Source organism: Lichenostomus cassidix, chromosome 21 (assembly GCF_008360975.1).
Source record: "Lichenostomus cassidix isolate B80296 chromosome 21, HeHo_3.0, whole genome shotgun sequence".
Taxonomy (NCBI): Eukaryota; Metazoa; Chordata; class Aves; order Passeriformes; family Meliphagidae; genus Lichenostomus; species Lichenostomus cassidix.
Window position 1 is genome coordinate 4,923,921 of NC_139501.1, and position 16,251 is coordinate 4,940,171.

A 16,251-nucleotide genomic window follows, 5' to 3' on the forward strand; every position below is an offset into this window, starting at 1 on the left:
TTAGCCACAGAGCCTTTCTGAATAAGTAGTGAGGAAGGGCATGTAGAAGTTGCCTGGCTCTACAAACTCCCTTTTAAATCCCAATGGGACATCAGCAAGCAGAATCATTACCTGGATTGGAGGGAAAACTGAAGGCATTTTGTAATGCTGGTGCAGTCTTCTCTTGCAATTGCACTGCAAAACAGACTATGGCAAGGTGGTTTGGGGCGTGGAGGTGGTCACACCAATGTGGTATCTTGACAAAAGCACTTGAAAGTCCTTCCCAATCTCATTAGCAATGAGCTGCTCCTCTGATTTTCTAAAATCTAACTAAAGCTTTGAGATATCACTGAGGGACTACTCTTCAAGATTCACTGACACTCCAAAAAATGAACTGACACACCACAAGTGGGTTTATGGAGTACATATGCTCACTCAGAACATTCCAAGAAAACAACAGCCCTCAGTTTTTTTCTGATAAAAAACATGAAAGCAATGTTTTTTCCATGCTTTATGTAGCAGAGAATGACTGGCATGGATGCGAACAATTTGGTGTAGCATGGGTTTGAAATTGAAGCACTTTCACACACTGTGGATTTACAACAGGGTAATTACTGGGGGTGGGAGGGAAAAGAGAGGATTACAATAAAACACCTCCAAGCTAAAATGAATGCAGACTATTACAGACCTGAGACAGAATGATTCCCAAGTGTTTTAATTTGTGTTTCCACTCCTTTTCTCTCTTGCAGTCGTAATTTTGGTGACTGTGAGAAACATCCCCAAGATTCAACAGCATTTACAAAGCAGGCAGCTGCTGAAATGATTATGTCAAATCAGCATGCTGTCCTCTCTTTCCATGTGTAATGATTCTTACCCTTGGAGAAGCAGTTTAAAGTGATGCATAACCTCCCTCTGGGAGGCTACTAACAGCAGTGGCTGTAGAGCAGGACTTTGGGTGGGACTTTGTTGCTCACCTTTCTTGCATGCATGCCCTGCAATTAACTTTAGAAATTATTGCACAGAGCCCAGCTATGGCTGGTTTGGGCCTGGTCCAAAGTCCTTTCAAGACAATAGACAATCTTGCAAGAGCTCTGACTTAAATTCTTTGGGGGCAGCAGAGAAGCTGAGCTTGTGTGAATTCTTAATTTGAGTTTCTTAAACAATCAGTTGAGAAGAACATATAAATCAAGTCTTGCTTGACATTTGTATCTCTCTCTTGTTCAATCCTAATGCCCCCAAAGGCAGAACTGTCACTGACTGCACTGTGACTATGAGAGAGTGGGAAGGAAGGGGAAAGTTGCTCAGAGTAACCCAGTGATTGGGATGGTCTGCAGCTGCTGATATGCCCTTGAGACAGCACAGAGCAGCACTAAAAAGCTTTGCTGTGCTCACAAGTGGGTTGGATTTGTACAAATATTGCCCTGGGGATTTATATCACAGGCTGCTCTTGCATTCCTCACCTGGGCACATTAGTTACTCAACAGCTTTCCTTTGCACTGCAATTGCAAAGTCAGTAGTTGATCTGCTCGATCCATTAATTCAGGCTGATTGTTTTCACACTGGTGTGACTATGAACCCTGTGCCTGCACCTCTGCTCACCCTTCCTGCTCCCCCTCTGCAACACAACCTTGATTCAGCAAGAATGACACTTGGTCACTGGCTCTCTTTCTGAAACTCCAATGTGAACAATCAATCCAGTAATCCCTGACTTGACTGATAATAGTTAACTGAATTTTCACTGATCTTACACATTTAACTAATCCCACCAATTAAGAAGAATCTGTTCTTTATATTCAGAGTTAAAAGCAGACTGAAGACCAAAAAAGCAAGAGCTGAAGGAGTCTTCTTTTGGAGTCTAAAAGCTCTGACAAAATTCAGACTTGCTTGTATTTCACACGAATTGCAACAAAGTCTTGCCTCAAACACTATCCATGATCCTACAAGGATTCCATATATAGTGTAAGGGGCAAGAAAAACCTGCATCACTAAAGATAAAGACCCCACAAAATTTCCTGCTTGCTTTCAGTTGCACTGCTCCCCCCAGATCTTGGCTCCTACACTGAAAAGCAGTGTGACATCAAACCTAGTGTTGACAGTGCCTGTGCATGTGGTTCTCGTCACTGTCACACAGACCAGAGGCTGAGAGCTCTGCAATTGACTGTGATCAATTAGGAGCCTTTTTTCCCTTTCTGCTTCCACTGACAATGGCACTGGCAGCACCACCCACCAGCCTCCATCTGGGCTGAAGGAGGGGCTGCATTGCTCTCCCTGGGTTAACAAATTGAATCCTTGCTGCTGGGGCATCGAGCTGGAGGCAAACCACCTTTCTTTATATCTGTGTTTTGGGCTAAGATTGTCATGCTGTAAGCAGAAATCTAAACAATTAAATCCAACCCTGTGGTAGGCTTTGCCTAAATGCTCCCACCATGCAAATTCCTCCTTTAGAAGTGACACTGTATTCACAGCATCTCTCTCTGGCCACATCTGAGCACTCCTATTAGAGATGTAAAGTATAATGCTCACAGTCTTTGAGTGAATACACAATGCAGAGTGGTACCACAGCCTAAACAGGATTGCAAAATGGAGGTTTGAATAACTAAATGGAACACAGGGGGTTTTGGGAAGCTGTGTAAAGAGGATTCTGTCCACAGCACCACAATTAATATTTTTATTCCTACAGAAAGTGCTATACATCTCCAGGCTCTTGAATACAGAATACAGAAACCCCCACAGAAGTCAGGGTATTGGGGTGTCAGCAGTAGCAAAGAACATCTTTACCAGCTACCACTACTTCAGGATAACATAAGGTAGCCTTTGTTGCTCCAATATATCACTGAAGCCAATAATTAAATATTGATATAAAGAAGTTTAAAACATCTGGCTGGCGACACCAGGCAGAAACTGTTATCTGCAATTTGAGTGAGGATACAGGGAACCTTGGGCGGAGAAATTTTTCTGCCAGTGGCACAATTGTTCTGTGTGATTACCTCAAGTCATCAGTGCTACCTGCTGACCTTATAGGCTTTCCTGGCTCCTCCACATCCTTGGGTGCAGTCAAAAAAGCAGAAGAGTTGCACAAAGGATATCCATCGTATCTTTATTTACATATCATGGAAACACACATGCAACATGTCACAGGATTTACTACAATGGAACAGCCTGTCCCTATCTCCTGTTACCAAAAACTTTATTTTTGGCTCACTAGGAAAACTATCACTTCCCCAGAAAGCTCCTAAAAATAATCATTTAAAATAACAGACCTGGCAGGATAGCTAAACAAGTGAGGGCTGCAGGCTGGGATGTCCTGCCACATCCTTGCAGAAACCAGGTGGTTCTCTGAAAGCAAGAAAGGAAGGAAGGATGGAGTAGGATTGGATGGTCCCAGAGATGACAAGTAGGAAGGGGTAGTGTGTAACAGCTAGGGAGTGTGTAACAGCATTGTCTGGAGCAATGAAAAAGGGACAGAGCAAGAGGTCTGTCAGAGGATCCTCTCTCACCTAGGCAAGCAGCTTCCTGCTGATCGATTTCCCATCTTTGATTCCACCTGGATGCTACAAGTTTCCTCTCCTCTAGGAACCTACATTCCTTGAGGAGGATCTATCTACCTTTATTCTCAAGCATTAATTAAGGGATAAAGTTTAAGCCCATAACCCCTTCGCCCTGAAGGATCTTCCACATCTTGCCTCTGTTGAGAGGAGATGAAACTGCAGAGCCTTTTCCTGCCAGGACCATCAGAATGGAAGTCATGATCATAGCTTACTAACTGGGAGAAGTGGACTCAATTCAATGGAGGAATGTGCTGAGGGAAGGGAGGGGAAATGCAGTCCTGCTATGGAAAAGGCTGATGCCACTCTATTTATAACAAACAGGAGTTTCAGTCTAGCTGGGACTTGGCATGTTCAGAGTCTGAAACTTCAGTCATTTGCTCAACTTTTTCCTCTACTTCCCATTACTAGGTATAAACAGTTTGACCCCAGCTCCTGACCGTGCAGGCAGGAGTCCCACCCTCCTAGACATTAATGAAGGATCCCTGCTCTCCATTGGCTGATTCAGGCTCCACACAGCGCCCTTTCCTCCGGGTCACTCTTCGGTTCCGGTGGAATTTGGCATAACAGCGCAGCCCTATGGAAAAGACATGCAGAAGTGAGGAGGGACCAGGGCTCACCACAGCAGCAACACCAACTACCTCTCTGCCTCACATCCTGCTGCACTGGGGACAGTCCCAGGGCTCTGTCAAATGGGGTGGCAGAGAAATGCCTCCCGCAGACAGGGCATGTTGCTCTCTGGCATTCTGTTTGGCTCTCTGTTCTGGTTTGGGATTCATTGGTTCAGGCAGGTTTCACTGGCTTCTTGAAATACCAATGAATTACTCCAATTGTTTCCAGCGATTTTATGGAAGCCCTGCTTGGTTTCCCCCTATTACTTCCCATTACTGTCTAAGTGATCTCTCCATTGGGAAATTACTATCGACTTAATGTGCAGCAGCAATGGCTAGGGACCTCCCCTTGCTATTTATTTCCCTGAAGCTTCAAGAGAGAAGGGAAGAGACTTTGAAGTGTTATTACTGGGAGGTCTGATCTAAAGCCCACTGCTCATCTCCTTCAGTTTCTCAGTTTTAGATGTTTAAAGTGCAGGCTCTGGAGGAAGCTAGCTAATATAGCACTGGTGAATGTGAAGGGGAAAAAAAGACATTTTAATTGTAAAAAGCATTAGTACATATTCTCCCATGGCAGTGGAAGGCAATGGGAGCCTCTGGTCATGGTAACTAATTGTTTTCTGGCACCAATAGCTTGATTTTGTGGTGTTTCTTGTCTTTGTTACACCAGAACACACAGCTAGTTGGGCCAGACAGGGTACAGCCTATGAGTAAATAATTCTCATGAAAACTCTGCTTTTCAGTAGTACAGGATCTGGTCAGTGGGGTTGGCAGGAGCTGATTTGATCATTCTAGAAACTGCAGCTCTTTTAACTTCCAGAACAGGCAGCAGATAGCAACAGTGCCAGCATCCCCTGAGCAGGGGAGGCTGAGGATTTATAGTTTTTGTAATGAGACAGCCCAAAACTGTCCTTGGTTGTACACTGGAGACCCAGATGATGTCCCTGGGCTACACTGAGATCAGCTACCTTAAAAAGTTGGGTTTGTGCCCCTCATTACCAATCACCCCAGGGCAATCTGGCCTCCTAGAAGGAGAGCACACAAGATCAGAGCTCTGCTGTTATCTTAGCCTCTGGTCTGTCTTATCTGGATCTTCCATCTCTGGGGATCTTTTTTATGTTACAGAGGATGCACATTTGCTATCAACTTACAACTAGCTTAAGGATAAAGCAGGGCCTGGGGCAGCCTCATTAAGGATTGCAGAAACACTTTTCTAGGCTAATCTATCAGAAAGTCATCTCTGATTAGGACCTTAAGGTGTTACACAACATGGCCAAGGTGAAGATTATCATTTAACATTGCAGCTCCAGGAAAGCTGCCTGTTAAACTGAGTAAAAAGTAGGTGAACAGCCTGCTCAAATCACTGGGTACCTAATACAGGTCACAAAACTTGGCAATCAGATTTGTTCTGGCAGACAAGACTCAGTGCCTGAAGCTGATCATGAGCATGTTCAGACTAGAAGAGTGTCTTTTAATATCTTCATAATTTTACCTGCCTAGTAAGGGCTGCTGGGGATTCTTCAGAAAGAATTTTAAGAAACAAAAGACTCTGTCCTTCCCACATCTACTAAACTGCTACAAGCTCAGCTGAAATTAACTTGGGAATGCCATGTTAGGAACAAGGTCATACAAAACAGTCTGTTTTCATAGCCTGTGATACTTGAAAGCACCATTGAAGTGTAAATATATTGTGGCTTCTTCTGTTAGGTTTGTAGACACCAGGAGTGTTGTTTTCAAGAGGGAAAATAAGATATCCTAGAAAACTCAACAGTCACACTATCAGTCAGTGGCAGAGAAAGGCTAAGAGCAGCACAGCTTGGCTCCTGCTTTCACATACAAACCACTATTCCAAGTCAACACTAGCTACAAAGTGGGGGAGGAAAGAGCTGGACTCACCTTCAGTGCACATACAGTCATCATAACACTTGTTGTTGAGGCCTCGATTGTGTGGTTTGCAGAGATGTTCACGCAAATCACAGCAAGAGCCTAAAACAGAGGACCAGGGGTCAGCCCAGCTCAGGTATCCCCTTAGCTGTAGGGCTACCTGTGACAGCTCCATCCTACAGACATCATCTGGTCCCACAACATGCCTGGAGAGCCTCTGCCCTTCCCTTGCATACTATTTCCTATCAGCAGTAGAAATCAGGATGCAAGTCTTAGAACCTGAGCTAGATTTCAAGCATCTCATGTCTGGAGAATGACTCTGCCAAGCTGATGCTGACCTGGGAGGCAGTCAAGGTGGTGATCACATGGCTCTCCTTCAGCTGTCACAGTTTCATTTCCACTGTTGGGGCTCTTACTGCGGCGTTTTTCTATGGATAAAGAAAAAGAGACTGATAGAAAATTTCATACTAGTGTTTTCATTTTGGAGAGTATATTGTTCCAGGGTAAAAAGAGCCTCAGATTTCAAGAGTTTGAACTCGAAACCTTCATAGTCTAATCGCCTCCTTATTTCTCAGCTCTCCATCTATCATTTTTCCTCTGCCCTCAAACTGAAATCCGAAATGAGAAACATTCTGAAACTGAGCACAAACCACAATCAGCATTATGCTGCTTCCCTCTTTCCCCACCACTGTGATCTCATGTCCTTCAGCACATCTGTGAACACTAACCACTGACAAGCCTTACAGGATGACTTTTGGGGAAGAGAATAGGGAGGTTTAGCACCTTTCTTTTTAGCAGAAGGCCACATGTCTGGTTTGAGATCCTCGTAATCAGTCCAGTCAAAGAGTGCCATGTCTAAGGTGGGCATCACATCCCCATCTTGCCTGAGGCGAGCCTGCAAACCACAAAAAAACCAGACAGACAACAGATTACACTTCTGTAGAGACACTGACGTATTTGCAAATTTTCATGGTGCTTTTAGACATTTAAAAAGGCTTTATGATTCCCCCTCCCCTCCTCCCTTGTCCACTGGGGATTCCTGGCATCTCATTTTCAAAAGGGAAGAGCTTTCCCTTGTTGAGGCTGAAGCCGAGAGGGAAGTTTCCACTGCTTCTGTGTGAGAACAAAAGATGAGCAACAAGCATTGGGACATGCTGGCTCTTCAGCTAAGGGCTCCTACAGTCTCTCTGGTCCTTGAAACTCAGTGAAGTTGGATAGCTGAGGGAGAGGCAAGGCTTGGAGGTACAGAACAGTTCCCAGGTGTCTCTTTACCTCTGACCATGGTGAGGTGGCTGGAAGAACAGGAGGCTCTTCTGTGGAAACAGCTGTGTCCAGTGCAGTAATGAGGAGCATGGTGGGAGTCAGACTTGTAGCTTCCTCTGCCTGAAGATTTTGAAACTGTTCTTCAAAGCTTTTCGGTTTCTTGTACAGGGAGCTTGGCCCAGCATCAGAAGTCCTCCCTGCAGAGGGCAACAAGCACAGTGGCATTTCCTTTCTCATCCCTTTTCTCCATGTGACAGATTCTAGTCAAAGGAATTCACATTTCATCCAGTCACTGGCCACTGTTCCATGACCCTGGGCTGCTGTTCAGACCAGTGTAAAACAGTAATGAGCAATTAAAGTGATAAATCAGGTCCAGAGTATATGCAGCTTGATTTTTACACACTTAAGACATACATAATACATAATCTCACCTTCCTGAAGATATGTCTAGCTCTTGCTTAAGAAGCAAAAGGTGTCTTTTTCTGGTTTCAAGAGTACAAAATGTACCTGTTTAACCATTTTTAAACCAATGGATGAAGCTGTTGCAAATACATGTGAGCACATTCTTATTTGATTTTAGCATTGAGTTTTTTTGGTTGAGCTCAAGTCAGGACCTACCTAACTTGAAAATACAATCTTCACAGATTTATCCCTCTTCTTCATAAGTATTAATTTAAATATAGACCTTAAATTAACCTCAAGAAATAAGCCTTGTTTTTAGTCTGCAAATATTGCTCCAAACCAGCTTTGTTGCATATTCTTCTATATTGCTAACACAAGCTGTTTAGTTGGTCTCCTGAAAAAACAATAGAGCTCTTCTTACTGAGGCAGGGAGGAGTGATAGGTGGAACTCAAGGACGTGACACCCAGCTTGTCACATAGTGTAGATTGACACAAATTGCCTCACTTTAACAGAACTCAAGGTTTACCACACTGAGCTCACACCACAGACACACTCCCACAACTTGACCTGCAAAGGAAAGCAGTCCCAGTCAAAAACAAGCAACATTTTAAAGGTATCAGTGCAATTTCACATAGGCAAAATCAGATTTTTTTTGTAGTTCAGCATAAACATAGAAGAATACAAGCTCTGGTGAGAAGAAATTGGTGTTCAAAGCAAAATAAGGGGTTTGTGCTCTTTCCAATTCTGGTCATTTTTTGAAGTCAGTGGAGAGATTGAGCATGGCTTGGACATATTTGTTTCCCAATTAGACCATTTGCTATAAAGGGAAAAAAAACCCAACAAAGCAGGCCACCCCAAAACAACCCCTCAAGACTTAGGGACTCTCAGAGCTCCCCCTGCAAGACAAACCAGGTCATTGTCACAAAACTGCAGCCAGCACTAAAATTCTCTGGTTCTGCAGTTCCCCTTTCTTCTTGTGCCTCTTTTGTTCGGCAGATTTCTCCCCGGAGCAGGCACACAACCCCACACCCTCCACACACCCACGGGGCTCAACCACAGCTTCATCTTCTTGCCCTCACACAAGAGACACTCATTTCCAGTGATCCACCAGCCCCAGCTTCCTCTGGAGCTCAAATACCTCGGTGGTGTTTTAGCCTATCCCTGCGGCTGTGCCGACGATGCTCTCGGTTCTGCTTCTTTCCCTTCTCAGAGCCCGGGGCCTGGTTTTCCTTCTCAGGATATGGCAACTCAAACCCCAGGAACACATCCTTGTTCTGTTTCAGGGCTGCTGGCTGTCCCTCTGCCACCAGCTCTTCCACAGCTGAAGCTCCACTGCCCATCTTGAGGGTCTCTTCCCCAGCCAGCTGCCCTCTCAAAGGCATGGCATGGACCTTCTCCTTCTTGGCCAAGCCTTGCCTGTGGTGGTGACCACTTCTGGGCTGCTGCAGCCACATCTCTTGGTTTTGAAGGTGGTTGTTGTTCTCTGGGACATTTTTGAGCTTTGTGCCAGGGTTCAGGGAGACTGCAAGACTGATGTCAGAAAGAAGCAGCATGCACAGGAAAAGGAAAGAAGAGAAGATGGAAGTTTCCATAATCATAGGTGCTCTGCCTCACCTGCAATTAAAAAAGAAAAAAATTAGCAACCAACACTTAGGAACTGTAAAGGCCATCAAGATTGAGTCCTAGGACACTTAGATGAAAACCATTACGGTATCCTGAGCTGGAAGCAAGTGATTCCCTCTTTGCTTATCTCCTCCCAGCCCTGGTTACAGCAGCTGAGACACATGTGCAGGGCCTGCAGGGCTGAGAGGTCCCAGTTTCATGTGCAAATGAGGCCATCAATCAATAGGACACTTCCCTTTGATTCCTCACTAGCCCCCCTACCCTCCCATTCACAGCCCACCATCTGAGGGGCTGGGGGGGTCAGCTCTGCCCACAGCTCTGGCACAACACGGGCTGCCCAGCCAGGGCTGTCTGCTGCCAGCTTGGCATCCTGAGCCAGGGCCACTGGCCCCTCCTCACAGCTGGCTTCCTTGCAATGAAGATGTCAAGATGAACAGAACTGGGGGCAGATGGTGGCCTCACAGGACCAGCGACAGCCCTGAGCAGCTCAAGACAGAGACTTTCGCACGTGCTCACGTATTGCTTCAGGGTAGCTGGAATTGGTCAAGGGAAGAAAAAACACTGGGAATTTTGTGCTGATACTTCATGGCATAGCAGGGAAATAAAAAGGCTGTCAGCAGAGCAGGGGATGCTGGTCTAAGGACAAGGGGCAGGGAGGCAGACTGAGGTTTCTCTTGCTTGTCCCACTTTCCCTCCTTGATCCTGCACAGGTCACCAGGCAAGGATGTCACTGGGAGGGTAATTTAAGTCCCAAGAACAAGTTTCATTGAGTCCACCAGCACAGTGGCTGCAGACTGTTCTCATTCTTTCTGCCTCACTGTCATATTTCTGGGGGTCTTCCTTCATCCCTGTATCTGTCTTACCAGACATGGCTTTGGGACGTTACACAAGTCAGAGCATTCTGTAATTAAGTTATTCAGTCATTCTCCCATCCTTTCTCACAAAACGGGGAAAGGGATTTGCAGCATTTCTAGTGGTTTTTCCAGACTTTCCCTCTCTCTCTAGGCAGCATGAAGACATGGTTAAAAACAGAGTTACCAGGGATACTGACTGCCAGAAAACCAGGCCTGTGATTACATTTGAGAAATAGTCACACAGTTACAGCCACAGCTTTTCACTCAATCTCATCCCAGTCTTTCCTGCACCTCAGCCCTTGCCTGCACCTGATTTCCATCTGTTCACCAGGAAAACCACTTTGCTGCTTAATTACAAGGGCTCATACTCCATTCTTCAGGTGATTTTCTGCTTGACCAGCCACTGTCACCTGTGAAGGACAGCAGGTAACAGCCTTTGAGGCCAATTCTTAGCCTTTGCAGGGAGTTGACGGAAGACACCCTAGGAACACCCTGGGCTCTTCTCTCCCTCTTTTCTTTCAACCTGAGAGTCAGATGTGTAGAATTTTGAGTCAGTGAAAGCTCTACCATCACAGCAGCCCAGCGACTGAGAGTTTAGAGGGAGATGCCTTCACCCTGTTAATTGAAAAAAACCTGCTCATGCATTCACCAGCTGATCCTGCCTTTGCAAGACTCCTCTCTGTTGCTGCTCTTAGCCTGGGAACAAGTTTTCAGTTCAGCCATTCCCAGGAAAGAGGCAGGCAGCACAGGGGCCTTCTTTTCATGTAGTGTCCAAAAGGCAGGTCTTTCTACTGGCCATAAAGGACAATAAACTGTTCCTTGAGGACTGATTTAGGAGGCACTGGGAAGCTCACTTACTGAAGGCATAATGATAGAAATACTATTTTATTGGCAACTACCTGGACAAAAGAAAACCAGACTGACAGCTAAATCTATTTTAAAAAAGCATTTGAAGTTCTTCTTCAAAACCAGTGGAAAAAATAGCAACCCAGCAACACACAGCTCTGCATGGGGTCATTTGTTTTTTCCCTGGGATTTTCTCTCTAAGAACCAGAGCAAACCAGCTGGATTAAGACATCACTCAGAACAACTCAAAGAGCTAGAAAGAGCATCTTACCTTTTCATCTGTAGGCAAAATACCAAGAGTAGAGAACAAGTGCAAAGAGAACGCAAGGGTGTCTCCAATCTCACTGTCACAGACATGGCCCTTTGATGATGGACCTGACAGACACATTCTGATTTTCAGCAGGAGCTGGGAGGCAGCTAAATGCTGCAGGGCAGTTAAACAGAAGGTCTGCTTCAAAGTGGAGGGGGCATTTATTTAAGCTGCCCAGCTGTCTTGTTGGCACGAACCAGGATGAAAGTGCAGCTTTCTGATTGCCTCATGTCTGCACTGGCAGAGCAGACAGGTTAATATCACTGTCACTGGGAATCTTGCATTAATAATGCAGATAATTACCTGTAATGTACTGTTGTCAGGGGAGCTCTGAGCTGTTTGCTAAACCAAATCAGTGCATGGACAAGTTTTGGGTTAATTCAACACTGCTGTGCTAGAGGCAAAGCAGTCCCAGCCTTCTCCTAACCCCTTGTTTCCATGTCCTGATATATCTTTAATTCCAGAAACCAATTCATACCTCCTTCATTTTTCCTATCCTACAGAATTCACTCTTACAAAAGACAGATAACACAACAGCCTTCCTAGTTCTCAATGCTCAGGTTCCTCAATGGCTGAACACCAAAGTAAACTTCACCCTCTTTTCTAGGAGGGCCATAGTCCACAAAAGGAGTCCCTGCTAGCCCTAGACGAGTTGATGTAGGTGACAGCAAGATTCTCACACTGCTGATGCACCCTGCAAAGGGTGAAATTCTACCTGAGACACACACCAGGCAGAAAGAAGTCTGGCCTTGTGAGGAGCTGCATCTCCTAAATTGCCATAAACAAACACACATGTTACAACAAAGCCCAGAATTCATCCTCTTCTTAGGGTTCATATATTAGTAAGGGAAATAGATGGAGTATTTGCCAGGTTTAGCTGCCCATCGTTCTTCACATCAGACCTACATGGCTATTGCTCCACCTCTCCACCTGCACTGCCTTTATAGACCCTCAGGACTACAAGACACCTGAGGTAGCAAATCTGCCTCTCACAAGAACACCTGTACAGCAAAGATAAGGTCTCAGAGCTGCCCAGGGTACAGGCTCAGGGCTGGGCAGTGAGTAGCAGTGCTGTCTTCCAGCCACTATTTCTGATCCATTTTGGGTTGGCAGTGGATGGTTACAATCCTGCAAGAGAAATCAGGGGGTTTTTTGCATCTTGGATAACCTTCCCTGCAGGAAGTCTCTCTCTCTCTCTGGACTCATTCATATAATTGCTATTTCTCTGCTCATAATCCTGCAAGGCAGCCATGCACTGAGCAGATACACAGAAATTCACGCATGTTTCCCCCCTATAAATACAGTTGTGTCACCTTGGCTCTGAAATAAACTTTGAAACTGCCCCTGCTTTATTTGTTTTGTATTTGACAAAGCAGGAACATCAGATCATCTACATTCATTCACATATCTCACTTAAAACATGATACCTGACAGTCCTAGCTTTAACTTTTCAAATTATGTTTATCATGTCGCAGCTAAGACGAACAAAACCTTAAACCGAGAGACTGTGAAGAACCTTGATGCAGTTAGTGTGCTCAAGGGCTGAATCAAGCTGGACCCAAGCATGTGTGCTAGGCCAGATTTCTTTTTAGCTCTGATAAGCTCAGACTTTGGCAGACGTGTGTAAAGATTTCCTGGACTCTAGACAAGCCCATGCTGCAGCAATACACCAAGTGTATGTGCATCTACATGGGTGTTGTATGTATGTGCCTGTGTGGCAGGGATGACAGACAATAAAGCCAGCTTCCTGTGCCAGGCTCCCTGTAAATAAGAAGCCATGGGGTGATGGATGGGCTTGGGAAGGCCTGGAGCAGAATGGACTGGGTAGGCTCTATGGTGGCTGACATGCAGAGAGCTGGCTGGAGCCAGGAGGATGGCATTGTGCAGATAAATGAGATTTCACTTCCCTGCTGAGTCTCTTTCCATCTGTTTTTCTGTTTCTGGAGGCAAATGCTGGGAAGCTTCGTAAACAATCTGCCAAGAGACTTTCCCATTTCTAAAGGCTCAATCCCAGCTTTCTGGGATCTCCCAAAGCAGGCAGGTGATACTCACCCTTCTCTTTTCTTCTCCAGGGCAAACATACTAACACTTTTATTCTTTCCAACACTTCTTGCATACTTGATTTGTAAAGAATTTTAATTTTTCTTGCTGCTGTCCCAGACATCCTTGGGATGACAGAACAGCAGAATTCCCTGCTCACAGATCTCCAGTCCTTTTGTGTTCCTTTTCAGAGCTGCCCTGCTTTCTTAGGTTTCCTGTTTCCATCATCACCATTCCTCCCTACCTTGCCTTTCATATTTGCCTGACTCCACAGTTTCTTTGTCCTTCATGACTGTGATGCGAGATATTTCTTCTCTGCAGATATTTAGGCTACCTGAATCCCCACCTTGCCCTTTGAAACATCTGTTTTTTCCTTACCTGTGTTGTTTTCTCTCACTTTTTCCATCCCCAGACAGCAGTCCAACATAGAAAGGGCCAAATTCAGCAATGTACCAATTGCATTAGTGGCTCAAGAGACAGGGCATAGAGATTCAGGCTTGCAGGGGTTTAAGTAGTAGCTGTAGCTGCCCCTGTGCCTTCACAAAGCCTCTCCCTGAGGCAATTCATATACAGTGACCACTTGAAACTTGATTCACTCAGTATTAGTTGAAAGGCTGGAGCTGGAACTCCCCTCACTGGTCAGCTCTGGCTGACAGCCTGTGCTTTGCCCTCCTGATCAGGACAAAAGTGACCACAGCACAACCCAGGGAACTCCCTCTCCTGCAGCCCTGGTTTGTGAGCTGCCTGAGCTCCTGCTGAGCTCCAGCAGCCCAGCTCTGGTGGACACTGGACACCTTCAGGTCACTACAAGCCCCTAGGCACAGCCGTGCCATCCTTCCTCCTGAGCCAAGCCCGACCTGCCCTGAGAGCTTCCCAGCACAACATCCTCCAGGGACAGAGCAGCTCAGCAAGTCACTGCACTGAAGGGGAAGAGGGGCCCATGAATAAATATGCAGTACCCTCTGCTCTGCTTCCCTCTGGGGCTTCGCAGAGTGGCTGACACAGCCATCACAGGCGACCTGCTATCAAACAGAGTCTACTCTACCCAATAATGAGATTAAAATAGCAACGAGCCTGAGATTAGCATCCAAGATATAGTCGCTTGCTGTCGGCACGGCAGAGAAAACTCTTCGGTTTCATGCACAATGCCAGGTGACAAATGGGACACAATCAATAGCAAAGGTCATTGCTCACCCAGCCGGAAAGTACCCGCCAGTGTGACAGGGGAAGAATGAGGCAGAATTGCCCTGATCTGCTCTGGGGGGAGGCACAGATATGTCCCGACTGGCAGAACAGTTAGGCTGTGCTTTCAACATTCTTCCTTGCACGACATTCTCACTTTGAAGCACACGCATAGAATTAATGCCTCCTTCTGCAAGGGAGAGGAGACGGGAATACAAAACCACTTCCATTAAACCCTCTGGTTGACAGAAGACTTCAGGTGTGAATTGGATAAGTGTCACTTAAATTCTACGTGATGAATTACTAGCTGTAATAAGCCATTAACTGATGCCAAATTGATTTAATTCAGAAATGAGATCTCACTTCTATCAACAGAGGATGAAGAGAGAACGAGCCGCGGGTACCCAGGGGCTGCGCGGCTCTGTAAACACAATGACTCGGTGGGAAAAGCTTCCCTCACCCCTCGGCATCCCTGGCTCGGAGCCGGGATGTACCCCTGGGGTGTGCGGGGGGCTCAGGCCCTGCGAGAGAGACAGCGCCTCTGTCCGAGGCGACTTTGTTTCCAAGGAGGGGGAGAGCGATCTGGGGAGGGAGCTCGCAGGAGTATCCGAAGTAGCAGGGACCCGCAGTGGGTGGTGGGACGTGAGCCCCGGAGCCCGAGCCGCGCATCCCCGCGAGGCGCACGGCACGGAGGCGATCCGGGCGGCAGAACCGCGGCGGGAGCGCAAGAGCCCGGAGCTCGCTCCCCGGCACGGGTGACAATAGGTCTGGCCGAAGGCACCGCGCCCCGGCCCCGGCGCTGTCCGAGCTCGGTGCTCGCCCGCACCGCTGAGCGATGCCGCCGCGACCGGAGCTCCGCGCGCATCCCGACGGCGGCAGGACCGGGCATCCCCGTCAGCCCCGCTCTTTGTCTCCTCCGGGGCGCACGGAAAGTGGGAAAGTGTCCCCCACTCCTCCCCGGTCCCTGCGACAGCAGAGGGGAATCAGCTCAGCGGAGCATCCACCGGCGGCCCCGGGGCGGGGTGAGCACGGCGCGAGAAGCGCTGCCTACCTGTCCGCAGGTCCCGGTGTGGCAGAGCCCGGCAGGCAGCGCAGGGCAAGGCAGGGCAGAGCTGTGCGAGCGGCGGAGGGGAGGCAGGTCTGCGGGGGGCAAGGGGTGTTCAAACCCGAAAGCAGGAGGATGAGGAGGAGGAGGAGACAGGGGGAAGGCAGTGGGGGAATGTCGAGAGGAACGGGGGACGTCGGGAATCCCGGGGGACAGGGGTGCATGGTGCGGGAGGAGGTGGGGCTGGGAGGGGCGGAGCGGGGAGGGGGACAGGGGGAGTGCAGGGGCATTCCGGGGGCGCGGGGTGCGGGGGTGCCCGGCGGCAAGGAGGAGGTGGGTGCGGGAGCGCAGGGTGCAGCAGCGCTCCCTGCCCCGGGCACGGACGGGGCAGACAAAGGACGGAGACAAAGGCGTGGCAGCCGGGGCTGGGGGGGAACGGGGGACGGCGGGTGCCCCCCGCTCACCTGCGCGGCAGGGCGGGCTCCGCGCCCCCGCGGGGCTCCCCCGCGTTACGCTCATGGGGTGGGAGAGCCGCCGGGCGCTCAGCGTGCCCCGCTGCCCGCCCCGAGCCCCAGCCCCGCCGTGCCGTGCCGGGGGAGCCGCGGGATCGCCGGGACCCCCGGGGGCAGCGGGACAGCCCCGCGCCCGCTCCTCCCGCCCGCCGGG

The 16,251-nt window shown here is 47.9% G+C and overlaps 1 protein-coding gene across 4 annotated transcripts; it reads right to left on the reverse strand.

Moving 5' to 3' along the window:
* Window positions 1-3,062: 3,062 nt before the first annotated feature.
* On the reverse strand, window positions 3,063-16,249 carry DRAXIN (dorsal inhibitory axon guidance protein). 4 transcript variants are annotated; one of them, XM_085080200.1, is made up of 8 exons: window positions 16,050-16,249; window positions 15,592-15,680; window positions 8,824-9,299; window positions 7,292-7,479; window positions 6,803-6,914; window positions 6,358-6,447; window positions 6,032-6,121; window positions 3,063-4,101 (listed from the first exon to the last, which is right to left on the reverse strand). In XM_085080200.1, exons 3-8 carry the CDS (start codon window positions 9,281-9,283, stop codon window positions 3,989-3,991), a joined length of 1,053 nt encoding a protein of 350 aa, XP_084936326.1. In that variant the 5' UTR covers window positions 9,284-9,299; window positions 15,592-15,680; window positions 16,050-16,249; the 3' UTR covers window positions 3,063-3,988. The 4 variants fall into 4 exon arrangements, with proteins under 4 accessions (XP_084936326.1, XP_084936327.1, XP_084936325.1 ...); XM_085080201.1 differs by lacking the exon at window positions 15,592-15,680; XM_085080199.1 differs by lacking the exon at window positions 16,050-16,249 and having other exon boundaries at window positions 15,592-15,729.
* Between the last annotated feature and the right edge of the window lie 2 nt (window positions 16,250-16,251).

What these genes read in the sequence shown, in the direction of transcription:
- DRAXIN (XM_085080201.1), bottom strand. Translation starts at nt 9,283, where the DNA reads ATGATTATGGAAACTTCCATCTTCTCTTCTTTCCTTTTCCTGTGCATG. An exon ending in GCCTTCTGCTAAAAAGAAAG is followed by an intron (nt 6,448 to 6,802) that starts GTGCTAAACCTC and finishes CTTTATCCATAG; the next exon opens with AAAAACGCCGCAGTAAGAGC. An exon ending in CCACCTTGACTGCCTCCCAG is followed by an intron (nt 6,122 to 6,357) that starts GTCAGCATCAGC and finishes CCTCTGTTTTAG; the next exon opens with GCTCTTGCTGTGATTTGCGT.